This window comes from Ailuropoda melanoleuca, chromosome 6 (assembly GCF_002007445.2).
Source record: "Ailuropoda melanoleuca isolate Jingjing chromosome 6, ASM200744v2, whole genome shotgun sequence".
In the NCBI taxonomy this organism is placed as follows: domain Eukaryota; kingdom Metazoa; phylum Chordata; class Mammalia; order Carnivora; family Ursidae; genus Ailuropoda; species Ailuropoda melanoleuca.
In genome coordinates, this window is record NC_048223.1 from 832,733 (window position 1) to 859,515 (window position 26,783).

General features: G+C 44.2%; 1 protein-coding gene across 2 annotated transcripts; it reads right to left on the minus strand.

Annotated features, from left to right (window-relative positions):
• Positions 1-74: 74 nt before the first annotated feature.
• On the minus strand, positions 75-26,783 carry TM4SF4 (transmembrane 4 L six family member 4). Of its 2 annotated transcripts, none has more exons than XM_034661838.1 (5): positions 26,381-26,783; positions 22,757-22,846; positions 12,491-12,627; positions 4,813-5,002; positions 75-663 (listed from the first exon to the last, which is right to left on the minus strand). In XM_034661838.1, exons 1-5 carry the CDS (start codon positions 26,552-26,554, stop codon positions 646-648), a joined length of 609 nt encoding a protein of 202 aa, XP_034517729.1. In that variant the 5' UTR covers positions 26,555-26,783; the 3' UTR covers positions 75-645. The 2 variants fall into 2 exon arrangements, with proteins under 2 accessions (XP_034517729.1, XP_002923493.2); XM_002923447.4 differs by lacking the exon at positions 26,381-26,783 and adding an exon at positions 23,640-23,988.

A 26,783-nucleotide genomic window follows, 5' to 3' on the forward strand; every position in this document is an offset into this window, starting at 1 on the left:
TGGTAGAAAAGATGAAAAAGAGTGTGGTAGTCATTCAGTCTTTTCCCTTCCCTCCCAAACACACACAATCTTTATTATATCACCCCTGAATTATGGTTTTAATTTAACATACATAAGAAAACCTAGAAAATATAAGCAGGCTCAAAAGACTAGTCACAAGTAATTCAGACACATTAGCCCAAAATACACCAAATTATTTATGATACATCATTCTGTTTTTCTCATAAATCTTGAAAGCAAAAACTGGTCTTAGTTTCTCATTTCTCAGGTGCTTTCCTCCGTTGAATTATGAAAAACTTCCAAAGATATAAACATCTCTATATACAAGGAAGCAGTGTGGCAGTATGTGTGACCTTACACATTTTCCCCTCAAAACAAATCATGACAAATTTGCTTTGAACCTCTTCTTCAATTCTAGAAGGAAGCGAATCTGAAAGATATATAAACCTAAGTGGCCAAGCTTTTATTTGAAAATAGCATAAAAATCTGAGTTGAGCTAAGCTGCTTGGAAAGTGGAAGGAATAACTCTGCTGTCCCTAAGCTTTGTCCGTCAGGAAGCAGATAGAATTGCCAACCCCAGGAAGAAGAGTAAGTCTAAGGTAATGTCCCACAGGCCGTCAAGTTAGAGCAGCTCACCAAGGAGATTTAAACTGGTCCGTCTCCCTAGAAGGTAGAAAAGTTAATTATGACATCATTCTTTTCTTTTCTTTCCCTTTTCTTTTCTTTTCTTTTTTCTTTTCTTTTCTTTTCTTTTCTTTTCTTTTCTTTTCTTTTCTTTTCCTTTCCTTTCCTTTCCTTTCCTTTCCTTTCCTTTCCTTTCCTTTCTCTTTCTTCTTCTTCTTTTTTTTTTTTTTTGCTTTCTTCTCTCCTCCTCATCACCCCTCTTCTTCCTGATGACTCCTGCCGCATATTGGCTACCTATTGAATATTTTCAATACTTTTCTGACCGTTTCAGAGCTTTCATCTCTCACTTACCTGTGTTTAGGTGACAGGAGTTGAGGCTTTATTTTATTTTGCATCATTTATCATTATTATTTTTAAGATTTTTATTTTTTTATTTGAGAGAGAAAGAGCATGAGCGGGGGGAGTGGCAGGCAGAGGGAGAGGCAGGTTCCCCACTGAGCAAGGAGCCTGATGTGGGACTTGATCCCACAACCCCGTGATCATGACCTGAGCTGAAGGCAGACACTCAACCGACAGAGGTGCCCCGCATCATTTATTATTAAAAAACTTTTTGATAAGGGGCACAGAGAACTCAAGTGATGTATACAAAGTCACAACTAATAAGTAGAGGAGTGAGGATTTGAACTCAGGGAGGCTGAAGTCGGAGACTGTGCTCCTCTCCTTGCAGCGGGCTGCCTCACCAATTTTTATATCTTAGTAAATAACAATCAGTACAATGTGCTGAGCCTTCTAACTGTTGATATACATACATATTTGTCACCCCACGTTAGACACGCAGCAACCTTAGGAAGTAGGTTTAACAACCACGTTTTGCAGACAAAGAAAACAGTTGCGTGCAACGGACTTTGCCAAGACTGTGCAGCTGGCGATCAACCCAGGTCTCATAGTTTGCCTTTAAGGCATGTTTCCATCTATTACCTCATGGAAGGCCTGTGCCAGGCTCAGGAATCTCTCAATAAATACTTTCGGCTTGAATGCGATGGCTCTGCGCACGCTCTGGGTAAACGGTCTGGAAGAGGCGGTCGGGTAACGAAGGCTCGGGAAGTGAGGAAGCTGGCTGGGGTCACTCAGCCGGGAGGTTGTGGAACTAGGCTGCGAGCCCAAGTCCCCCCACAGCATCCCACCGGGGGGTATGCTGACCAGCTGTATGAGAGGCACGCCGCCAACAAGAAAGGAATCCTCAGCGGACCCATTGTTAAAAAATGCAGCTGTCATGCGCACTGAAGTATCTGCTAGTGAATTTCTTGACTATCTGCACATTACTTTCCAGCGGTTCGCAAAGAGAGAGCGAGCAGACGGGAACAGTTTGTGGATCTAGGTGAAACTATATAGGTGTTCATCGTACTGTTCCTTTAAATTTTATGTAGATTTGACTTTTTTTTTTAAATAAAAAAGGGGAGAAGAAGGAAGGGAAGGAAGGGAGGAGGGGAGGGAGGGGACTTGGGGAGGTGTACTTTCATCCTCAGATTCTCCAGTTCGCGTGCATGGACAGCTATGGAGTCCTTCTACTGTCTTCTGACTCTCAAGTAATTTATTCATTAAAATTGCTAAACTTCAGGGGCGCCTGGGTGGATCAGTCCGTTAAGCGCCTGTCTTCAGCTCGGGTCATGATCCCAGGGCTCTGGATCGAGCCCCGCATCGGGCTCCCTACTCAGTGAGAAGTGTGCTTCTCCCTCTGCCCCTGCCCCTGGTTGTGTGCTCTCTCTCTTAAATAAATAAATAAATAAATAAATAAATAAATAAATAAATAAAATCTTAAAAAAAACTGCTGAACTACAGTATCTGTATAGATGACACTCACTGAAAAGCTTCTATGTGCTGGTGCCTATGAGTATGTTTGGAAATTTATAGATAATCCTCAAATTGAATAAACTATCTTCTATTCAAAGGGCAGCTGTATTTGTAAAAAATCATGCAATGAAAATTTGCTTCCTAATTAAATATATGATTCTCTTCTGTGTAGGCAGAAAAAGAAATAATGAAAGTGTTTGAAATGAGCTGATTTAGCAAGTATGAATTCATTTTGGATGAATTACAAGATTTAGATGCTCAATATTCTTAACTGCTATCATAAAAATAATTTTGATGGATGACTAACTGGTAGTTTTCTTTTCTTCTCATTTGTGTTTAAAGACCAAAATATTTAAATACAACACAATAGAACTGAAAATTTATAGCACAGGGTCGCCTGAATGGCGCCGTCGGTTCAATGTCCTGCTCTTGGTTTCAGCTCCGGTCGTGATCTCAGGGTCATGAGATCAAGCCCTACGTCAAGCCTCTGTGCTCAGCATGGAGTCTGCTTAAGATTCTCTCTCCCTCTGCCCCTCCCCTCACTCTCTCTAAAATAAATAAATCAATCTTTGGGAAAAAACATTTATAGAACAAAAACTCAATAGTCAGTGAAATTTATTTGTAATACATGCATTTTATACTTGATTTTGGGGAACTTTTTATTTATATTTTGTATATTTTAAAATTTATGATTGTTAAACTTTTTTTAAAAATAATATAAGCTAGAAGGAAGGAAACAAGTCAAAGTTTTCTTACTGATCATTTGAGTTGGATTTCCTTTAGGTCTTTTTTCAATTCATAGTGTTTGTTTTTTCTTATGTACATACTTGTTTATTCTATATACTTTTTTTGTATCTTGCTCTTTTTATTTTTACTTTATCTTTTTTTAAAGGTTTTTTTTTTTTTTTAAGTAATCTCTATACCCAACGTGGGGCTTGAACCTACAACCCAGAGATAAAGAGTCACATGATCTTCCAACTGAGCCAGCCAGGCGCCCCTATATCTTGCTCTTTTAAAATAACACTATCTCATAAGAATTTTCAGTATTATTACAGTTTTAAAAATATTTTTAAGGTAGGGGGAATAAAAACAATAACAAAATAACTCTGAGAACATATAGAAGGAATCAGCTGGAGACTAGTGGGAACTGGGTGGATAGAAGACAGCACAGGACACAGGCTTTCCAACTGAATACATCTGTATATTTCTGACACACAGACAGAGTTTTTGACCTATATACATATATTGTTTGTTAAAAAATGATTTGAATCATTTAAAATCAGGGCATAAGTTATCTTAAGTAGATGGACGACAATTCATATTTATTTACATAGTTCTTCCTTATGGAACTCTTGAGTCCTGTTTAATTTTTTCCTCATACACCAATTTGTGTTTTTAAATATTTCCATGTGTGTTCGAACAATTGCCTGATCTGGTTTGGTCACTAGTTGAAATAATCGCACTGTCCTACTGTCCATAGGTTTATTTTTGTTTTTTATATTGTTGATAATTTACCATCATATTTGGGGACTAAATCCTCCATGATTTCCTTTTATTCCCCCTACCGGAGAACCATTTCTCTTCTATAGCAGAAATCTTATCAAAATATAGGTTTTGCATTGGTATGTTCTATTCTTTGCCAGGGAAAAGACCATGCCCTGACATGTGTTCCACGTATTTCTTGGCAAATTTTATTTCTTTCTTTATTTCTTTATTTATTTATTTATTTAAGATTTTATTTATTTGAGAGAGAGAGCACAGGAGCTGAGGGAAGGGGCAGAGGAAGAGCAAGAAGCAGGTTCTCCGCTGACCAGGGAGCCCTACTGGACTCGGGGCTCAATCCCAGGACCCTGGGATCATGACCTGAGCCAGAGGCAGATGCTTAACTGACTGAGCCCCCCAAGCACCCAATTCTTGGCAACTTTAACCCACTGTCTAGATCTACTTAGGGAATAGTGAGATAATTCTGGGCTGCACCGTGATGTGTTATTGTCATCAATATGTGCGTATCACAAATGCCCAATTCCTGGGGATCTTCATATAAATAATAATAAACGTTACTGTAAACCTTTATATGTATTTGGAGTCCTCTTCCTCCAGGACTGTGGTCAACGGGGTGTGAGACTGAAAAGTTTGGTCACCTTTAGCCTGTGTATATTAACACACAAACAGAGCAGAACTGGGTCTTGGCCATACAATGTCTCCATTCCCCTGAGCTGATAGAGAGGGCTACCTGGCCTCTCCAGCCTGGGTTTCTCTCCACCTCTTTCCGTCAGCGCCAGTGGCCTGCCCTGGCCTCCTGCGTGTTGAGAAGAAAGCGCCAGGACCTCAACTTACCCCACAGCAGCCGCAACACTGACAGTCCCCACACAGGGTTCCCAGGAGGCCGTTGATCACCTGGATGACACAGAGAAGCATCTGGATCCCTCCTACGACCAGCAGGATGGAGAAGAGGGTCAGATTCCAGGGCACCACGTTGACAGGCTCTTGGCACTTCGTCCATAAGCCCTCATCATTGAGGTAATCCCTGTCAGGGACATGGAGTAGAGAAAGGAGATGTTTGTAAAATGTATGCAGTACCTTGGGCTAGAAGGACACCATCATGATTTTCCTTTTGCAATACTTTCCACCAAAACATAAGGTCCATAAGAAAAATATCCCATAATAGGTGCCTGGGTGGCTCAGTCAGTTGAGTGACCGCCTTTGGCTCTGGTCATGATCCTGGAGTCTCTGGATCGAGGCCCACATGGGGCTCCCTGCTCAGCAGGGTGTCTGCTTCTCCCTCTGACCCTCCCCGTCCAAGTGCACACGCTCTCTGTCTTTCTCTCTCTCATTCTCTCTCTCAAATGAGTAAATAAAATCTTAAAAAAGGGAAAATATCCCATAATAACAATTTAAAAAATAACACCTAGCATTTTTATTAAGTATATACTATGTACCAACCAGACCCTGTTCTAAACGTTGTACACATATCCACTCATTTTTTTCTATAGAAACCTTATGGTTCTTTTCTTCCATATCACAACAAATAAGGACATGAGGCACAGAGAGGTTAAGCGACTTGCCCCTAGGTCACATAACTACTAAGTAACAGAGTGAGTTTTGTGAGCTGACCAAAAGAACGGATGAATCCAGTATCTACTATGGGGCCAGGAAAATGAAGACACTCCAGGAGCAGGCTCTCCCCAATGTTCGTGGCCATTATCTTCCCTATTGCTAGGGACCATTTGGACTTTTGACAAATTTTCTGTCGAGTCTAGTGGCCATCTGAAGCCATGTAAAGTATAATAATGTCACATAGCTTAGTTTTTAAAGGCCTAATTCTAACTACAGTTATTAATACAGTTGAATATTCTAAATACTCAACTGTATTTTTGTTAACATGCAAAGATTTAGTTACTTCCTTAAATTCCTTAATTCCTTCCTTAAAAAGGGAAGAAATCATCTGCTGCCTTAATACATAGTTCATAAAACTTTGAAATACATATATATTTATAATATATATATACTAGGAGTTCACTACATGTAAAGGGCATTGTATCTTTTTTCTTTTTAATTTTATTTATTTATTTGACAGAGATAGAGACAGCCAGCAAGAGAGGGAACACAAGCAGGGGGAGTGGGAGAGGAAGAAGCAGGCTCACAGGGGAAGAGCCTGATGTGGGGCTCGATCCCATAACGCTGGGATCACACCCTGAGCCGAAGGCAACGCTTAACCGCTGTGCCACCCAGGCACCCCAAGGGCATTGTATCTTGAAGGAGAAATGTGAAGTATATTATCTTTAAGACAAAAACAAGAGTAAAGTAGGTAAATGTTGTGGATTATTATAATTTCTTCTCACATTCTTAGAGCTACAAACTGGTCTCTCCCTCTTCCTTTATGTATCCTCTACCCTTTCAAGGGCTCAGCGGGGACCTCCATCTGGCCATTAAATTAACATCTCTACCTTATTGTTTCCAGATCTTTTTGACGACTCCTGTTTCTGATGAATTCTCCAGGACATCAGTACTCATTTAAAATACATTCTTATGTATTTTATAGGGGAAGAAAGGGATAAAGATAGGGAGGGTAATCAGAGGGGGGGAACGAAACATGAAAGACTATGGACTATGAGAAACAGACTGGGGGCCTCAGAGGGGAGGGGGGGTGGGGGAATGGGATAGACCGGTGATGGGTAGTAGGGAGGGCACGTATTGCATGGTGCACTGGGTGTTATACGCAACTAATGAATCATCGAGCTTTACATCGGAAGCCAGGGATGTACTGTATGGTGACTAACATAATATAATAAAAAATCATTAAAAAAATACATTCTTATTAAGATTTTCAAAAATCTTTGGAATGATGGAAGATACCCTGGAGTTTAATAGAGCAGAAGGAATAAAGGAAAGAAGGGGCATTTTGCTCTTGATTTCAAAATAAAACATGGCATTGTTTGTAGCATTGATTCACCTTTCCATGACTGCACTGCTTCCAGCTGCTCATTAGCTGTGGGGCTTGCATACTTACTGTAAAGTGGGAATAACGTCAAGCCACAGGGTTGCTGTGACAATTACATGAATTAATACTAGTGAAGTGCTTGGAACAGCACCTAGTATATAGTAAGTGCTCAATAAACACTAGCGTGTTATTATTTTACTTAATCTGAGCAGTGGGTTCTAAAGAAAGGAGCCTGGTATTTTGGATTTAGTTGGGCCTGGGTTTGAATGCAAGCATTCCTCTTACTAGCTGTGTATTCCTCATACAAGTCGTATCCCCACCCTTAGCATCAGTTCTTCATTTATAAAATGGGCTGAGAACAACCTCACAATTGTGAAGATTCATGAAGATAATACACCTTATTTATTGTTAAATAAAACTTCCTTTTTATTACTTAAATATTTTTAAAAACTCATCTTTCTGTTCTGCATTTTTCTACGTAGTCCTTTCTATATTTACAATTTTCAAACTTGATTATATAAAGTCACAGTATTTTCCAGGCACATTTTAAAAAGAAAAGATTCTAAGAAGTCATTGGCAATCCCCAGTTCCTCCCTTCGGCAAGAGTCTGTGCAGAGATGGGACGACAGCGCCTCCTGGCGGTGAGATTGGCAAAACGCTCATGGGGGCTATTGAAAGCAAGGGTTGCCTGGAGAAATCCTCTCAGTCCCACTCCTGCTGCTGCCTCCCCCTCACAAACCACCACGAGCACCCATTCCAGACCCTTCTACTCTCCTCCTGGACTCTCAGGCTCCGTCTCTGAGATGCTGGCAATGACTTCTGTGTGCCACTCTCCAACCCCAGGAGAGAGAGGGCCCTAATTTTTCACGGCCCCAGTAGCTAGTCCTGTTTCTGCATTCTGTGAAGCAAGGGGAGCTGAAGCAGTTTAAAGCCACTTAACGGGAGTTTTCCGTTATTGTGAAGGGCATTCACAATTGTGAAGGGCATTTCCACCTGAGCTGCAGCAATCCTTCATCCACATACGGATAGAAAGCGATGGATTGCCTGAAACTCACTTCTTCCAAGCAACAAAGAACACTTATTGTACTCACTCCCATGTTTTGGTGCGAGAGAGCTTGCCTCACCTCACCTTCCCCAGGGAGCAGGGAGTGTTGCAGCCCGACTGGGGGGTACTGTGCTTGGCCATGTCCCTTGTGCTCCCCGCCCCAGCTAACCGTCCTTGGCCTTTCCTCTGGCTCCCGTAGCTGCCCCCATGCCCTGTGCAAGCTGCTTCCCTTTCAGCAGCTCAGGGTCAAGGTAGAGGTAGCCAATTGTCTCAGAAAGGAAGACCTTGGATGGGAGGAGGTCCTACTTCAAAGGAAGCCAGGAGGGTGTATCTCAAAACGTCCTAGGCTTCTTTCTCCTTCTAGAATGCTTCTTTAGTATGGTTCTCACGATAGAAAAAGTTAACTGTCTTTGCTTTTTTAATATGATTGCCAACAAATATTTCTGAGGAAAAAACAAAAAACAGCCTATGTTCTATGGCATTGAAGAGTCCTGAATTTTGTGCCCCAAGTTGGAAATCTCAGAGTTCACCTTAATAACCTCCGCCCTGTCTCCTCAAGCCTCATCCTCATGATTTCATCTCAGATGGTCTCTGAAATCCGTATTCTTTTGAGCTCCAATTCCACTGCCTTGCAGGTGTTCATAATCTTATCTGGATTTCTACTCCAACCTCCTACTTTTCTCTCTTCATTACTGGGCCCTTGTTCGTCCTCTGAATCACTGCCGTCACAATCGTCCTAGAAATCCCAAGTGGTGGTGGCATGTTCTGCTTGAAGTCCTCTGCTGGTCCCTGAGGTCCCAAAGTTCTGGCCTGCCTGTCCGTCACACCCCCATGTGGTGTCCCCTTCTGTTCCTCTCGGCCACATTCAGCCTGAGCCTCAGGCTCACAGTGATGGGACATACTCTGAGCATGTCGGCCCTTCCCGTGGTTGTCTCAGGACCTGCTCTTCCCTCTACCCGAAATGTGCTTCTCCTCCCTCTCTGGAAGGCATACCGTTGCTCATCTCGCCAAACCGGGCCTTGTCACCTCCTCAGAGAAGTTTCCCTTGCACTCCACCATTTCAACCCTTTCTGCACTGTGAGAGCCGTGTGGGCCAGTGTAGGCACCCTAACTAGCCCTGTGCTCACTGGGGCAGGGGCCACATGTCTCTCCCTCCCTGCTCCATGTCTGGGACAGGCTCTGGCACAAAGCAGCGCGCTGGCCAAGTGTTTGTTTGCTTTTTAAATTCTTCTTTTACTAATGACTAGCTATGGAGCCCTGGGCAGACTAACCTTTTTGAATTACATTTTTCTACTCCAGGGATAAGAATTCTTCTCAGATTTATTAGGAAGATTAAGTGAGATAATGCATGAAAAACCACTTAGCCCCTAAACATGAAGAAGGAAAAGGAGGAAGGGGAAGAGGAGGAGGAGAAGAGGAGAGAAAAGGAGGGAAGGAAGGAAGGAAGGAAGAAAGGAAGGAAAGAGGGCAGGGGAGAGGGCAGGGGAGAGGGAGGGAGGTAGAAAGAAAGAAAGAGGGAAAGAAGGAAAGAAAAGGGAGGGAAGGAGTGGCAGTGGCTGCCACTGCCCTTTGGTGATAAGGAAAGAGTGTCCTGAGTCCTTTCGTTGGGGCTGATACATGCAAGTGGTTAACCGGTGCCCCTCACTGGCAACTGTGCATGTGTGTTAGGTCTGCAGCTACAACAACAACCGCTAAGGTGCTCGTGCCCTGGAGTCCCGGGATAGGAAGTATCCACGGAGGCAGAGGCCCTGAGCTATGCTACATGGAATCTATAATCATACAAAAAGCAGATAGTGCAAATCAACATCACTTGTGTTCTAGGGAAGACACTGTGCTTGGATGAGAAAGAATGGAGTAGAGCTTTGGTCATTAAGAAACAGCCTCTCTCTGGGCAAGCCACATGTCCTCTCTGGGCTCAGCAATCTTCCCTCTAAGGAGCATTAATCCCACAGGCTTTTTGGAAGGATCAAATGAAACAGGTGGGCAAAAGCACCTTGTTAACCAAAAAGACACCAAGTGACAGAGGTTCAATTATTGTTGTAAGAAATTCAAGATGAGCCCCTGCAGGCCGAGGGAAGGTTTGGAGCTGGTGTGGGAGATAAGGTCATAAAGGGATGTGAGTTGTTGCCTCAGAAGATAGGACACAGGATGTAGGAGACAATGGAATGCCGAGGAAAGCCTGCCAGTTGGCAAAGAGGATGCATGTGATACGCTCCACCTAGACCCCCCTCCCGAAAGCCCTTCCTGTGCCAATCGTGGCATATTTCATGCCTTGTACAGAGAGAAGGCTTGCACCTTCCATGGGATTAAATTCTAAAGTCAGGGTATGAGGATAAAAAAACCAACCATGGATGGTCAAAATCACCCTTAAATATCCTATAGATCACCTGGAAAGTGTGGTATCCACGGCTTTGTAATAAACTCCTACCCAGCGATATCGAATCACATCATAGTTTGAAGCCTCTATGTAGACATCGTGGTAGGCAAACCTCTCTCCTCTCAGATAATTATCAAAGCCCTGCCGTGCACAGAGGAGGGCGGAGGATTCTGAAATGCGCCTGCTTGCCTGCCACATTGACTCTACTCTGTTTTTATTATTACACCTCAGTGACTGCTACCAGCTCACGAGGGGTCAGTCGTGAGGAGAAGGCACGGTAACACATGGGAAAGCATCCACCACAGAGTAACGTACAATAGATGCAGATGTGCACGAAAACTTGCTTCACCAGAAGGACAGAGTACTGCGAAAAGTGGCTTCCTGTCCTCCCCCACCTTGGCATTTCCTGCAGCGGCCCACAGACCAGCTGTCCCTCTCCTGCCCTTGGGCATCCGTCCCATTCCATCCCAAGCGGGGAGCCGCTGTGCCAGTGGAGGGCGTGAGGGCCTCAGGCTGTTGGCTGCCTTGGGGTGGTGGGGTAGGGCCAGTGTTGTGTCTCCTTTCTCTCTCCTTTGTTTTGGACACAGACTTATTCGAATCAATTTTAAGTCCGGCATTCACGTAACAATAAATAGAAAAGCATGTTTAGTACGGCACCGAGGCTGCGGGTGGAGATAATAGGAGCAGGGGCCATGGAAGGAGACAATCCGGAGTTTCGTCAACACACCCCTAGGAGGGAGAGAGGGCGCTGTCAGGGGAAGAACCTCAGGAAAAGGATCTGGTGTCCGATGTCTGTGCTCGTGCAGGCCAACCCCAGGGCAGCTGGACATTGAGGGGGGGCTTTCCACAATATAATCGATACCTTTGGGAAGCCCTGCATGTGATGAGGATACTAGAAGCCCGTACCCCTGTTTAACTTTAGAGTGCGGTGGGGATGCTGTCTGACGTGAAGCCCCATGACCCGTATCAGCACAAACCAGCACCTTCCCCGTCCCCATCAAGCGTCTGCTGTTGAGCTTCTCTACTCTCACTGTAAGTTAACACGCTGAGTTAGTAAATTGGTGTTCAGATCTCTTTAGGCATGGACCCATCCTCCCCGTGTAGGAGGACCCCACGAGGGCATTTCCTGACCAGCGAGGCGTGCCAGTCACTGTGCCAGGCAGCCGTGGACAAAGCAACGATGGTCCCAGGCCTCCCGGAGGGCCGAGCTGGCGCAGCACTGCCTCGTAGGGCGTCTGCGACGGTGGCAATGTCCTGGGTCTGTGAGGGCCGATGCCCTTGCTCCTGGACACGTGTAGCTGCTGGTACTCGAAATAGGGCTAGTGAGACTGCAGAAGATTTAACTCTATTTCATGTAAATGAATTTAAGTTGGAGCGGGTCCATACGGCCGCCGGCTACTGCGCTGGACGGCGCAGCCTGTGGGCAGAAGGATGGGCGACGCAGAAAGACTGGAACTCGAAGTCAGAAGACACGAGTGTGAGCCCTGCCTCGGCCCTCAGCTAGCCGTGTAAGTGAGAGCTGGCCGAACTCAGGGAGCCGGCCTTGGCAGGGACTAACGACCTCGTGGGGTTGCTGGGGGATTAAATTATGAACTTGTGGGGAAAGATGTTTATCAACTACGAAGTTCCCTGAAAATACGAAGTGTTATTTTAATGAGCTCTGTTGGCATTATCTCTCATGAAGAATGTATACTATCATCCATGTCGCTTTCCATAAATTCAAGCCTTAAAAGATTGTTTAGTCATAGAGCCTTTGGGGTATTAGTGAAAGCCTTTGAGCCCTGTTACCGAGTAGTCATTCTCGTTTTCCAGTATAAGATTTTCAAGGGACGCCACCACTTTCTGTTTCCTGATAGTACTGGTTGCCTCGTGTTGCCGCTCATAAATGTTTGGGTGTCAGTAATGGCACCGCAGATCTCCTTGTCTCGGGCCAGCTGTGGCACCCGCTCTCGTTACTGCTCCCGGTGTCTGTCAAAAGCGCAATTCGCGGTGAGATCTTGGGCGACTTCACTCCACCCACGCTCCAGCTCTGCCTCAGAGGAGCGACGCGCCTGAGACTTGTTAAATGAAGGGCCCGTGCAGGGTCCCCCTTGGGCCATTCGCCTGCCCGTGCCCCTTGTGGGGACATGGGGCATTGCAGGATGTACCTTACCCTTCGTGGAAGGGGTAGCCCCAGGTGCTATTGTCCATGAGACACTTAGGACCCCTGTTGATTGAGATGGCCGAGATGACAAACGAGTATCCAGCACCCAAGAATCCAATCACAGCAAATATTGTGGAGGTGAACATCTGAAAGAGAAGGAGAGAGAGAGGTAGGTTCTTAAGTGTTCCCGTGGTTGCCCCCAGCACACCTAACCGGCTGTTGTTGAACATGGGGACTCCAGGGAAGTTAGGGGGTAAGAGCCAGTCTTCACAGCAGGTGGCCGGTGGGGTCTCCCAGAAGGAATTTTGGTATCTTGTGTCCCCTCCTTCTCCCGAATCCCCAGATCTTTTCTTACTTGTTCATTGATGATGGAAGTGTGAGTTCTGGTTGATGCCTTTGAACCATGGTTTTCTAACCTTGTTAAGAAAAGACTCTCCTCATCTCCCTCCTCACGGCTAATATGAAAGGCCAGCCAATTTAAACAGATTTTTTTTAAAAAAGATTTTATTTATTTATTTGTCAGAGAGAGAGAGCACAAGTAGGGGTAGAAGCAGGCAGAGAAAGAAGCAGGCTCCCCACTGAGCAGGGAGCCCAATGCGGGACTCAATCCCAGGACCCTGGGATCATGACCCGAGTCGAAGGCAGACGCCCCACCCAGGCACCCCGAAGGCCAGCCTCTTATAGCATCACAGAATCTTAGAGTTGAAAATGATCTTAAAAGTTTTCTGGCCTAGGGACAAGAGTTTAAACAAGAGTTTAAAAGTCGGCAGGCCCAGGCTGCAATCATAGCTTCACAGCTTTCCTCTGTGTGGTGACTCTGCATAAGGGATGTGTCCTCAGAATCCTAGTTTTCTTATCTATAAAATGGGCATGATAAAGCCTGCGCAAAGGTCTGTCGGGAAAAGTAGACGTGACAACCTAAGTTAAATGGCAGGTACTTCCCCTCCCCCCTTCTGTGTATTACTAACAATCTTATCAAAGAATATATTTGGGCAGGGGGCAGGGCGGGCATGAGTTTGGGGATGGAGAGGACCTGATAGTGCCTGGACGATTGGAATTTATGTAACAATGGAGTTCCACTTTAGCTGGTATTTGGTTTCATATCAAATATTAATGTATTTTTGGTGCCACTTTCCAAGACTGAGCTTTGCCCCATGTGCCTCATGAAGGCTTGTGTGACTTCCTATGTCAAACTGACCATCCCCTCCTTCATCTCTTACCCCCAGTACTCTGGACTGTATGAACTTCTATCACAGCACAATGCCCACAACACATTCATGTATAGCCTTTTATGTCTGTCTTCCCCTGAACCAGAGCACAAGCTCCTTGCAATCATGGACAACGAGTTATTTGAAGACAGATAGGACATTGCTCTATCCCTACCATCATCTATCTAGTTTTTCTTCTTCCTACCTTTTCAAAGGCACTGGATAACTACTTGTTGTTAATGATGTTTTCAAAGACCATGGTTTCATGTCACTCATTATTTAAATTTTTCCCCTTAATTTTTGTGTCTAGTCCATTCTCACCATTGGGAACATTTGTGAATATAATCTAGGTCAGAAGTAAATGAAAATGTTGGTCAATCTGTCATGTTAGAACAGGCACTATCTTTTCCAAAGGATGTCTAGTTGAATGATTTAGGAAATTGCTGGGTTAAATCAAGCTAAATAGATTTCACTCCTGTTTTACTCCTAAAAATCTTTATGACATGCTAAATTCTATGAACCTCCAAGAAGGGGATACACTATGTATTCTGGAATATACACAAGCTTATTAGCTCTCAGATCACCTCTGAAAAGTGAGGGAATTGCCTTAGGGCTGAGTCCTTATTTTATCTACCAGGCAATAGGGCACTTCCTCCAGCACTATTTTGAACAACTGAGTAGTGCAGGGGGAAGACATTAGTAAGAAACAACCCAACTAATGTTAGCTGACAGAATTGTTTGAAAAAAGTTTTCTGAACGCAGATGTATTAATTATTCCAGGAAAGTTGACCTCATCATTTCTAGTTCTGAGTGTTATAGTTAACAAGCCTTGTAAAGGTCATTCCGAATGAGCACACCTAGTGTTGACAGCTGTGAGGATAACCACATGTCACTGCAAGAGAAGCGTTCAAGTGCTACTGCCTTTGTCTTTCGTGAATTGAGATTTGTGACTGAGTGAAATTTCCACTGACAGCATCATACATGGATCCAAAAATGTTGTATCCAAACTTAATGGAAGAGAAGAGAAGATGTACTATGGGAAACTTTTGATGGCTCAAAAGGTATCTTCAGTAGTAGCAGAGACACTGATGTCAAAAATGCATGAATAGATTTAAAAATTAATGAGTGGGGGGAAAGTCTCATCTCAAAATCACTGTATTAAAATTTTATAGAATGTGATTAAAATATGTATATGTCATTCAAAGTTTGCATATTAATGTCAGTCAAAGAGCTTTTTTTTTAACTTCTTTATGGGAAAATGGGAGATAGTTTTATATTCGGTTTTGTCTTATGTTTGGGTATATATGGCGACTTGCAGAGTTTTGCAATCTCATTGGAATCTATAACTTTTTCCCATGAGTTCTTGCAAGAACACACTTCAGGAAACGCTGCTCTAATTCTTAGTGACAGTTTCTCTGCCTGGTTCTCTGTCTCTGAGCTACCTCCTTGCTCCAATCAAATCGCTGTTCAGTTAGAAACAGCCAATACAACTCTAGGAGTGGCCAGAATGTTCTAGTACGGCAACTGAAAACTTAAACTCAGGGCAGTTTCTTCTAATGTCACCTCTTGTCCTTTCAGAGTGAGGCTCTGAATGGTCTGGAAACATTTGTAAAAATGCAGTTCTTCATAATAGATTGGGTTGTCTCAATGAAAAATGGATTCTATGATGAAAAGTCTCTCACATCTTTAAACTGGTTAAAAGTCTTCAAAAGTCAGGATTTCCACTAAATCAGTGGTTAAATATTCTTACAATTAATTTTTGTGAAAAAGATCTCAAAAGTCATCTAATGCAATCATCTCACTTTTTAGCTAATAAAAATAGCTCCCTTCAGTGAGAATCTTAGATGCCTTATCTCATTTAATCCTCTCAACAAACCTGTGAGGTGAATGTTATTATGAATGGCATGGACTCTCACAGAAATAAAACAATATATAAGGGAAAAAAATAGCTTTTTGTTTACTTGACATTCTGATCTTGAGTTCTAATTATTAGTCAGGAATCATTAAACTACTGACTAAGAATACAAGAGTATCTAAAATTGCTGTAATGAAGAAGAAAGATTGCATTTCCAGGAAGGCAGTTTGGAAGTCTGAAGAGACCTGTGTTCCGGCCCTCAGCATCACTGAGGCCCCCCGCTTCTCTGGCCTCAGTTTCCTGTGGTAAACAGGAGAAAGCGGTAGGGCAGTTCTAGAAGGTCACCTCAGCTAAAACAACCCAGGATTTCAACATCTGCTGACTGGTAGTGAGAGGAGAAATCTGACTCATGCTATCCTGCTGTGTAAGCTGAGTAAAGGATTTTAGCTATCACTCCTGGAACATTTTAGCAGGCAAATATTTAAAGATACAGAAAATGAGTACAAATGCACATTCTTCGTGTTAGGCAAGTCTGAGTAAATGAAAAACCAGGTTAACATAAAATATCAAGGAGTCCCTATTGCAAGGCCCTCTAGACCAGTATTGTCCAATGGAATTTTAATGAGAGCCATATATGTAATTTAACACGTTCCAGTAACTACAAAAACAAACAAAACCCCAAAAAACAAAAACACTGAGATTAATGTTCGTATATTTTCTTTAACTCAATATATTCAAAAAATATCATATCAATATGTAATCAGTATAAAAATTATTAATGAGATAGCTTCCATTTCTTGTACTAATTCTTTGAAATCTGGCATGTATTTTTTACTTATGATACACCTTAATTTAGGTTAGCCACATTCCACTCTCAATAGCCACATGTGAACAGTGGCTATACCATACTGGACAGCATAGTCTAGAATCTTTGAAAAACTTATTTTTGGTAGTAAAAGTTTAAAAAAATACATGGATGTAGTCTGCACTGAATTTATGATTATGGTTACTCTCAGGAAGAAGGGAAATATGATAGAAGAGAGGGACACAGTGACTCTCAATTGAATCAATGTTTTATTTCTTTATAAAACTATCTGAAGGAAACACGGCATCAGGTTACAACTTCAGAAAGCCACAGGTGGCACGTTCTGATTTTGTATCCAAATTTGAAATACCTTATGTTAAAATAAATAAAACAAACAACCCAAACTGATTTTTCCTAACTTTTCCAGAATGGATGAACCACATGAAGTAAAGTAGATTTTAGGTCACTTTGCTTTAAGTAATTCACATTCAGAAGTCTTAAAAAATAATCGAATTCACTACTCAGAGATACTATCAGTCTTAAAACCACTATGGAAAAACTTTATCATGGATTTCATGATAAAAAATTTTTCATGTTAAAAGTAAAGTTATTGGGACGTCTGGGTGGCTCAGTTGGTTAAGTGTCTGCCTTCAGCTCGGGTCGTGATCCCAGGGTCCTGGGATCGAGGCCTGCATCAGGCTCCCTGCTCAGTGGGGAGTCTGCTTCTCCCTCAGCCTGCTGCTCCCCCTGCTTGTGCTCTCTCTCTGTGTGACAAATAAATGAATAAAATATTTAAAAGTAAAGTAACTGAACTTCTGAAACTAATAATGTACTATATGCTAATTAATTGGGGAAAAAAAGTAAAGTCATTGAGACCAAGTTGAATATGTGAGGGTAGATACTCCAAACAGGTGTTATTCAAAGTAAACAGGCAAAAGGCCTGGAAAATCTCTGAAAGGAGACACAAAATTGGGAATAGAGGTAAGTTCTAGAAAGAGGAGTTGCCAGACTTTAGAGTCGGGAGTGTGCTGCTTCCTTTGCCATTTTTATACCATGAAAATGCTTCCCCTGGTCTATATGAATACATAGTAAAGACAGGGCACTACTCCACAGTGGTCAAGAGTGCGGGTTACGGGCAGATTGATCTGGGTCCGAGTCGTGGTTCTTCCCTGGGCAGGTTAATCTTTCTAAGACCTCCATTTCCTCTTCTGTAAAATAAGGCTCAAAAATAAGTGCCTGCTCAGGGAGATCATAACACATAAGATAGCCTAATCAATAGTAAACAGGGAATCCAAAGTACACATCTCTACAGGATCAGATAACCCCCGGGTGAGGTAGGCTATGAGATAATGCTTAGTACTTCACTGATAGGATATCCAGAAACTTCTTTTTGCCTACTTGGATCATTTCCTATGACATTAATAAGCATTCAATCAATGTCATTAGTATATCGTAATATTTTCATTATCATATCCTCACACACTCTTACTTTCCACAACTACCGAGAGCATAACGCTGGGCAGAAAAGAAACAACAGGCCGACTCTCAGCACACGCATTCTGTTCACATTGCTAAAGAAATGTGTTTGTGTATATGCTGGAAATACTTCCCTGGAAAAAGAAGATAAAAATGCCCTCTTAACAGAAGCCCTCAAATTCACCATTTGTCAGCTTTAAAATCTCCTTCTCTCTCAGGCAGAGGACCTGGCTCAGCTCTGCCACTGCCCACAGTGTGTTCTTGGTCAGATGTGTGCCTGGGTCGGCTGCACCAGATGGCACAGGCCCTGGGGACTGGGAAGGGAAGAAACCTGGAGGTTTGGGGACATAGCTTTTAGAGACGTGGGTAGTAGCGACCTGTCGGGGAAGCATTTCTGATGGGCGTGAAGGTTCTTCCTTAACAATTATTCTGAGATATACAGAGATTACCTGAAGCAGTTTTTCTCTCAGGATGTTAACGTTGCATGTTTTCTGCCGTGGCCAGGCTTGGGAAGGGGAGAGGACTAGGCGGGTGGGGTGGGTTGCGGCCATCAGAAACTTAACTTGCATGCGCCTCAGTTTCCTTATGTACAAAACAGGGAGTTTAATGCCCAACTCAAAGGGTTAGTGTTAGAGAGCTGGGCCTGATAAAGTTTGGGAATCACCTGAAATCCCTCCCGAGTGTTCATTTGCTTCACTCATTCAACAAGCATTTATGGAGGATCTGGTGTCCTCACCACCCAGCCATTGGGGCTCCTCTCCCCTCTGGGTACACTAACACGTGCACCATCCTCCCCACCCCTCGAACTGTCCTTAGGAAGTTACATGCGTGTATTATCCATTTCATAGCAGAGGATTTTGAAGCCTAAAAAACATTTGGTGAAGAAATAGGATCCCATATTTTATTTCTTCTCTCAAGATAATCTATTATTTCAAAAGAACTATCTTTCTTGAATCCCCCTCAAACTGGCTGTCGTTCCGAAGAATGCCAAGCTAGATGTCAGGCTCTGCGCCTTGGGCCTCGGGAAGTGCTCGCTTCAGGAGTGCTCGCACAGGAGGTGTCCCTAGGGGGCACTGGTGAGCCAGGCACCGGCACGGAGGAAGTGCGGACTCTACATCGTATAGACTAATTTAAGAAGTGACAAGACCCTCCTTGGCAACAGGTCAGTCAACCATCTGGCCCTGCCTGTGGGTGGGGTGCGCCTTTATCTACCTGATATGCTTGAAGGATGCTTGCCTGCCTCTAATAACTCCTTTATCAATCTACCTTTAAGTTCTATTATTAGATATTCCTTGGAGTCAAGGCCAAGGTCTTCAAAAGGCTCTTATTAAAGCACAGACTTAACATGAATGAGTGGATAAAATTAATTAGCTGTTCGATAGGCTCCGAGAGATTTTTTTTTTAAAGGATTAGGGGCTTGGAGACCCTGACCAGCTGCAGAGAAACTGCTAGGAGGCCACGGAGAACCTCTTGTAGGGGAGGAAGAGGTTGAGACCCAAAAACAAACCCAGGTTTGGGTTTTCAAAGCCCATTTCGGAGTCACCCTCATCTCACGTTTTTTGCCCCCTTTCTCAGCTCTCATGTAGCTTAATTTTTTTTTAAGATTTTATTTATTTATTTATTTGAGAGAGAGACAGAGCATGAATGGTGTGGGCAAGGCCCGAGGGAGAGGGAAAAGCAGGCTCTCCGCTGAGCAGGGAGCCGGACGTGATGCGGGGCTCCATCCCAGGACCCTGAGATCACGACCTGAGCTGAAGGCAGACGTGTCACCAACTGAGCCACCCAGGCGCCCCTCCTGTAGCTTCATTTATTTAAAAGAGTGCAGACCCCGGGGCTAGGCTTCTGGCGTGCTCTGCTGCAGAGGAGAGCTGGCCTCCATCTTCTAGTCTGACCAGGAAACTACTGGTTAGGTGAGCTCAAGATTTTTTCCAGCTCATTGTCCTGCTCTATCCCTGCAACCACCATATCCTGCTTCTACTATCTACCGATTGTTATACCCCGGTTTTACACCCAGGGAAAGGGAAGAGAGTGATGCAGCTGACTTCTGAAAAGTATTCCCGAAAGACGTGCAGCAAAGAAGGGAGGAGAGGGAGAGAGAGAGAGGGAGGCCAGGAAACAAAGGAGAGCAAGGCTGTGGAGACAGCAACGGGATGTAGCCCCACAGCCCTTGGCCTAGTGTGTGGCTGCCTCATGGGACTTCGTACTCAGCTGGATTTTCTAAACAGTGCTCCGCAGAAGCCCAGTGTTCCTCTAAACGCCCGAGGGGAATGCCGCGAGCCTTTGGAAAAATAATCCAAATCTTCAGCATTAGAGTACTGATCGAAATATGTTGCACCTTCTTCCTTTCTGTCTGACAAAATGTTTGTAGACTCCTTTCTTTAAAAATGATTATTGCTTAGTGCTCCAGAGCCTCAGAATGTTAAGGAAACAGGGCTCTGCAGCCAGGGCATGAGCTCAGCGGCCCTTAGGGGTAGGGCAGGGACCGGAAACGAAGCGCTCAGCCATGCCCACTGCAGGCCATCGTTGTGTCAAAATGCAAGCCAGGTCAATTTTTAATGTTTTGAAAAAGAAGTAGGATTATCTAAACACTTCTGTAAAATCTCTCTAGTTTTAAAAGATGGCAGCTGATTAAGAGCCAAACCAAAACCTGGCCACCTAGAGGGAGGTCGTCCCTGGTCCAGGGTGGCTGTGGATGGTTGCCTTGGTTTACAGTCTGGCAGAGCTGGTCCTTCGATGGGCACTGCCCCTGTGGATGGTCGGATGGTCGTTTGGAGGAGTCATCCTCAACCCAAGCCAAGGGCACATCCTACATGGGGGGTTAGGGAACCCAGACAGAACACTTGAATGGGGCAGACAAAATGTTTCAGATTTTATGAACTCAACTGTGTTTGTAAAAACATGACTTTCCTGCCTTTCTTTGGAATTTCACTTAAATCCAATTAAAATACAAGTTATGTACAATACTTTGAATATGATTTCACTTTTCCTTGTGGTTATGTATAAACCTAAAAAAACAAAAACAAAAACATCTTGTTTTAATTCTGAGCCTTCTACTCAGCACGAGAGAGAGAGAGAGAGAGAGAGAGAGAGAGAGAGCAAGCATAAGTGGGGGGAGCAGCAGGCAGAGGTAGAAGGAAGGAGACACAGCTTCCCCACTGAGCAGGGAGCCCAATGCAGGGCTCGATCCCAGGACCCTGGGTTAATGGTCTGAGCCTAAGGCAGATGCTTAACTGACTGAGCCACCCAGGTGCCCCTGAGCTGTTAGATTTCTAAGCAATGACTTTTTTTCCTTTTCATCCAATTCCTTAATTGCCATTTTTTTTTCAAATTCTCATCTTCAACTTACTCTCCAAAAGGAGAATAACAGGATTACATTTCAAGGGGCAAATGAGTTATAGATGTCTTCCTTTCCTTTATAATTAGTTATATAAAAATATCATGTATAAAACACATGTTACATAACTATATCAAATAAATTTTGGTTAATTTTTACATCTCTCTGCTTTTAAATGTTACCACAATCAAGGCTAAAAAAATGATCGATGCTTACTTGGGACTCATGATGGTGTTAAGAAGGTAAGAACATTCTCTTTGAATGATCTTGGCACATGAAAAACTGTAATTGTATGCCAGTGCACTAGCTTCAGCCCTTCATTGGTGCTCAATAAATATTTCTTGATTGAACAAATGAGCAAATAATAATGGGAAAGAAATATTAGAAATGATTCTATTTCGGAACAGATAGCTCCATCTTTTCCTTTAGAAGTTAAGGTACACTTGTATAATTCATCACTGGGGTCACAAATCTCCTAGATGGACAGTTCAGCCTCGGGGAATTAGAGCAAGAACCAGCCTTACTCATCAGCCAGCCAGTAATTCCAATTCAACCTTCTTCATTTTTGCCATATCAGTGTACCCAAACTCTTAATGTTTTTCTTTGAGTCAACACTCTATTCATTTATATCACCGCTATGAGTGGAGGGCTAGAATCATTAACAAAGATAAAACAGTATTATCAAATTTTTACTGTTGCTTGTGTTACTGAAGACTGAAGTGTTCTCCCTCTGTTAGAAAGGGAGATTACGAGGGGTTTGGGATGGTAAAGACTTATTTCCATCAAAATTTGAGTTTCTCTTGATGAAATCAAAAGGATTGAAGGAGAATTGACAAGGGAATGACTTTCTATGCTATTGAAAGATATAGCACACCTGAGGGCCAGCAGAGCTTGTCCCATACTTGGGAAATTCTGATTTCCTCATTTTACAGATGAATAAAAGGGAGGCAGAGGTCAGTACAGTGACATGCCCAGGTGCAGACATGGGACCTGACCCCACTTCCCAAGCTGGAACAGTGATGACAAATCTCTCTAGCTCACCTACTAAACGATGCATGAGACAAGAAACAGAAGTCCTGAGCCAAAATCTGGGCACCGAGACAGTGAAGCTGGTAGTGGGGTAGATGGGGAATTTAGAAGGCTCTTAGGGAGGGGCTGTTATCATCTGTCATGCCACCCCCACGCCCTTTACAGATGAGACAATGCAGGGCCAGGGAAGAGAAATGACTTGCCCAGGGTCTCAAGGCCTCTCAGTGGCAGAGGGAGAGCTACAGCCCCCACCTCTGCCTTCCATGCCTGCGTTCCTTCCATGGCACCACTCCAGTTTTCCATCGCTGACATCCCTGCCTGTTTGCAAAAGCTAAAACGATACTCACACCCTTTAAGTATCAGGGCTATGGTATTTTAAATGTTATTATTATTGTTACTTTGCACCAGCAAGACATCCATATTTACCGATGCCCCAGCTGCCTCCTGAGCTGGTGGCTGCCTGGTGCCGGGTGACTCGGCGCCGTCCCCACAACGCCCAGCACAAGGAGACAGTGCACCCTGGAGTCATTCCCGGCGGCGCGGAGGCAGCGGCCCTCCGGTCACTTACCGCAAAGCGCTTCCCGCAGCTCTCGTTGCCACAGCACCCACAGCAGTCATTGTTCTTCAGACCCAAGAATACCAGCGCGGGGAAGATCATCTGCCAGCGAGAGAAGCACCTCAGACGGGGTCTGACACGGGAAGGGAGAGCCTGCGCCTCCCGGCTGTATGCGGAGCCACATCCCTGATCTCGGACTCGGGGGCTGGTGGGGATGGCGAGAACTTGCAGGGCTCGAGTAGCCAAGCACCGCTGACTTTCGAGGGTCCAGAAGGCCCAATCGCAGCTTTGGGGAGGCCAGATTTCGAGCTCGGACACCCTGAGTTTGCATTTATGTGGTGGGTTAGGATAGCGATAAGAAACTTGCCCTCAGGGACACCTGGGTGGCTCAGTCGGTTGGGCGCCTGCCTGCCACTCCAGTCCTGATCCCAGGGTCTGGGAATCGAGTCCCGCAGTGGGGGGGGGGGGGGGCCCCNTTTCTAAACTGATTGGAAACGAGCGGTGAATAGATCATTGGTGAATGAGCGCAAGAGGACTCCCCCGACACCCGGTCTCTTGGTGGTTTTCAGTCAGTCAATTTGCCAGAAAGTGTGGGTCGACTGCCCCCAGCACGATCTTGTTAAAATAGAGAAACTATGTAGCCCTCAGCTTGGTTGAGTAATTCAATTGACCCCTGAAAACTGCCAGCCCAATCTTGGGAATTCATTACTTAGTAAATGTAGTGGAGATGTCCGTGTCAGGACCTAATGGAGAAGGAAAAAAAATAAGGCACTGACTTGCATCATGCAATGCTTGGGCTCTCGTTAGCAACTAAGTATCTTCTTGTTCGGAAAGTACCCAATTTTAAAAGGATTCGGCAAAATCCTTGGGAGGATTTTAAGGCTTCCCCACTTACCAAGACCCCGCTTCCTAATATTCCTCCGAAAAACCAGACCTCGTCAGAAAGGTGGTCGTTGTTGTCTATCACTTTTCCTCCAGGAAAAAATAACAGGATGTTAGCCAAAAAGCCAAACAAGGCGAGGGGCATGAGGGTGCCCCCCAGGCACTTGGCACAGTCCCCAGTGCACATGTTGGGGAAGTACAATATAGGTCTGCGCTCAAAGGCCCCTCACTGTCGCCTTCACGGGGTCTCTTCAGAGTTATCGGCGAGTGTCCTAGTAATTGTCCCCAGTTCAATCCGTATTTTGGAGCGAAGACCCGAACCAGCCTGTGAGCGAGCTCTGTCCTTGCAGTTGCTTCTGCTTCTCAAATGTGGCAGAACCTTGATGGCGATGGACATTTATACATTCTCCCGGACCTGAAGTCCTTTTTTTTTTTTTTGCACTCCATAAATGAGATTACGTTTAGAGCAATCATCTTGCCATGGAGACCAATAACCTCTGTTAATAATCCACCAGCCCAGGCAAGACGCTCACATTGCGGCAATCGAACACAGGGCTGGAACAAACAGCATTTAGAACTACTGCACCTTTAATCTGACAATGCCCCTGCCCAGATATAGAAATATTTCTCCTAGCCTCTTTTTAAGCACTGAGTAATTGAGTTACATCCGAAAATCACGTCTCGCAAGTACTTAATGGTCTACAGTGTGTGTCTCTTTCTTTTCCACTGAAAGCCTGGAATGCAAAAGAATTATCCCAAAGAGCTTCCGTTTCCCTCCATACAAAAATAACAATTTGATGGTCTGGTTGGGTATCACTGAGTTTAGCCCTATAGGAACTTTTTAAAGGATAAAACCAGAATGATTATTAATTTTATTGCCTGGTTGCTCTATTTCTGTACTTGTCACTTCATTAAATTCTATCTTCTTCCTTACCTGGTGTGATGGAATGAACAAAAACAATTTTCCCAATCATCTTGCTCAGTCACATCCTCCAGGCAGGAACAAAAACCTCTGNATTTTATTGCCTGATTGCTCTATTTCTGTACTTGTCACTTCATTAAATTCTATCTTCTTCCTTACCTGGTGTGATGGAATGAACAAAAACAATTTTCCCAATCATCTTGCTCAGTCACATCCTCCAGGCAGGAACAAAAACCTCTGTCTTCACAAATGCTAAGGGAAAGGGAAAGTCGGTGTTGGGGAGAGGAGAGGAAAGGTACTGATAAATCAGCCAACAGGAGGCGAATGGACAAAGTTGGAAGAGCCATTAGAGAGCCCCGGGGGCTGTATGGTAGATCTGCATTGGAAATATTGCCCGCTGCCAGAGACGTGGTTCAGTTACTCATTTGCTTTGTGTCACTTAAGAAGGCCTCTGCCATGCCTAGACCCCGCTCTACAGTATGCAAGGAGCTAGTTTGGTGCTGGTAGCCGATGGACTCTGGGGTGGAAGAGGGAGCCTGCTAGCTCTTCGTGGAGAGTCTGGAGGTTAGATTTAAGAACAACATGTAGAATTTTATAGAGGGTCAAATCTGTGCTAAATAAAAAGCAAGTGACATTGTGATCATGGTGACAGCACCCTGCAGTGGAGTTGCCCGCCTGCTCCCAGGGGAGCAGGGGGCTGCCTTCCCCCAAGGCTCAGGGACCGCTGGCCAGGGAGGCTGCAGACAGGACTCTGGAGAAGTCGGGCTGGATGCACGCTGAGTTTCCTTCTAAAGATTCTTTGGACTGTGTATTGGTTGCTCTGTAAGGACACTTTCTGAGATCTCAGGGTTGAGGTGAGAAGAAAAACAGCAAATGTTTCTCGAGCACACATAATCTACTAAGCATGAAGGAGTGCTTTAGTGCTTCTCACCCTCCTGTGAGGAAGATATCAGGCCCCTCTCGAGGCAAAGACGCTTGGGCTCAGACAGACGCAGTACATTTTGCAAGGTCTTCCCAGTGTAATAAGGCAAGGAGCTAAGATTGTCCAACAAGATGCTATGTTGCCAAAACTGGGGCTATGTTCTCCCTCATAGGTTTAGAAATTTAAAAAAGATGATCTTTTCAATATGAACAACAGAATGCCACTATCTGCAATTATATGGGAACGGTGGGACATACTTCCTGCTGAACAATTTTGATTTTTTCCTCTTATTACCAATAAATATTTCCTTAGGTAAACAAGTCAGATATACAGACAAACGGAAGGAAGAAAAGGAAAACCAGCTGCGTTCCCACCACCAGCAGAGGACGATTGTCGCCACTTTGCTGCCAGTTGCTTTCCAACACTCCAAGCAAGTGCAAAGGAGCTTTGTTTATAAACTACCAGTTTTGACAGGGAGTCTTGAGAATAATCCCACAAGGAAGATAAGGTTCTAGAAATGTAAGGCTTGAATTAATCATCATAGATGCCACCTTGAAGCTACGCAGCTCCCCNGTGGTTTTCAGTCAGTCAATTTGCCAGAAAGTGTGGGTCGACTGCCCCCAGCACGATCTTGTTAAAATAGAGAAACTATGTAGCCCTCAGCTTGGTTGAGTAATTCAATTGACCCCTGAAAACTGCCAGCCCAATCTTGGGAATTCATTACTTAGTAAATGTAGTGGAGATGTCCGTGTCAGGACCTAATGGAGAAGGAAAAAAAATAAGGCACTGACTTGCATCATGCAATGCTTGGGCTCTCGTTAGCAACTAAGTATCTTCTTGTTCGGAAAGTACCCAATTTTAAAAGGATTCGGCAAAATCCTTGGGAGGATTTTAAGGCTTCCCCACTTACCAAGACCCCGCTTCCTAATATTCCTCCGAAAAACCAGACCTCGTCAGAAAGGTGGTCGTTGTTGTCTATCACTTTTCCTCCAGGAAAAAATAACAGGATGTTAGCCAAAAAGCCAAACAAGGCGAGGGGCATGAGGGTGCCCCCCAGGCACTTGGCACAGTCCCCAGTGCACATGTTGGGGAAGTACAATATAGGTCTGCGCTCAAAGGCCCCTCACTGTCGCCTTCACGGGGTCTCTTCAGAGTTATCGGCGAGTGTCCTAGTAATTGTCCCCAGTTCAATCCGTATTTTGGAGCGAAGACCCGAACCAGCCTGTGAGCGAGCTCTGTCCTTGCAGTTGCTTCTGCTTCTCAAATGCGGCAGAACCTTGATGGCGATGGACATTTATACATTCTCCCGGACC

Excerpts from the sequence above, each read along its gene's own strand:
- TM4SF4 (XM_034661838.1), bottom strand. The coding sequence starts at position 26,554 with ATGTGCACTGGGGACTGTGCCAAGTGCCTGGGGGGCACCCTCATGCCC. Across the intron at positions 22,847-26,380 it reads TATTAGGAAGCGGGGTCTTG|ATGATCTTCCCCGCGCTGGT; the intron begins GTAAGTGGGGAA and ends TCTCGCTGGCAG. Across the intron at positions 12,628-22,756 it reads GCTGCGGGAAGCGCTTTGCG|ATGTTCACCTCCACAATATT; the intron begins GTAAGTGACCGG and ends CTTCTCTTTCAG.